Source organism: Egretta garzetta, unplaced genomic scaffold (genome assembly GCF_000687185.1).
Source record: "Egretta garzetta isolate BGI_Z169 unplaced genomic scaffold, ASM68718v1 scaffold571, whole genome shotgun sequence".
Classification (NCBI taxonomy): Eukaryota; Metazoa; Chordata; class Aves; order Pelecaniformes; family Ardeidae; genus Egretta; species Egretta garzetta.
In genome coordinates this window covers 105,975-106,327 of record NW_009258622.1, presented here as the reverse complement: position 1 = coordinate 106,327, position 353 = coordinate 105,975, and the positions used below count along the sequence as shown (strand labels likewise).

At 66.9% G+C, this 353-nt stretch overlaps 1 protein-coding gene across 1 annotated transcript in view; it reads right to left on the bottom strand.

Moving 5' to 3' along the window:
- Window positions 1–4: 4 nt before the first annotated feature.
- The window catches only part of LOC104134633 (tumor necrosis factor ligand superfamily member 10), a 2,441-nt gene continuing 2,092 nt past the window's right edge, over window positions 5–353 (bottom strand). Inside the window, 1 exon segment of the mRNA XM_035903669.1 lies at window positions 5–345. Coding sequence (XP_035759562.1) covers window positions 5–345 — 341 coding nt within the window.

Here is a 353-nt window from a genome sequence, read left to right as displayed (position 1 = left end):
GCTGTCACAGGTCCAGCCGGAAAGCCCCGAAGTAGCTGGCTGCTGCGTCGTTGTAGTTGATGGCCAAGGAGGAGACGGAGACGAAGAGCTCATCGCCGGCCTTCAGCTCAAAGAGTCCCCCCTGGTAGAGCGTGTGGAGCCCGTAGTCCGCCTCGGGCGCCCAGCACTTGGTGCCCACCCCCTTGAGCAGGAGGATGGGCTGGCTGTAGGAGGTCTTCCAGTTGATGCACTGCACGAGCTGGGGGACGGCGACGCGGGCGCCGGCCCCGTCGCTGGGGTAGCGGAAGTAGATGGGAGTAGACACGTAGTACTTGCCCGCCCGGTTGACCCCCAGCCGCCCACCCCCGGCGGGG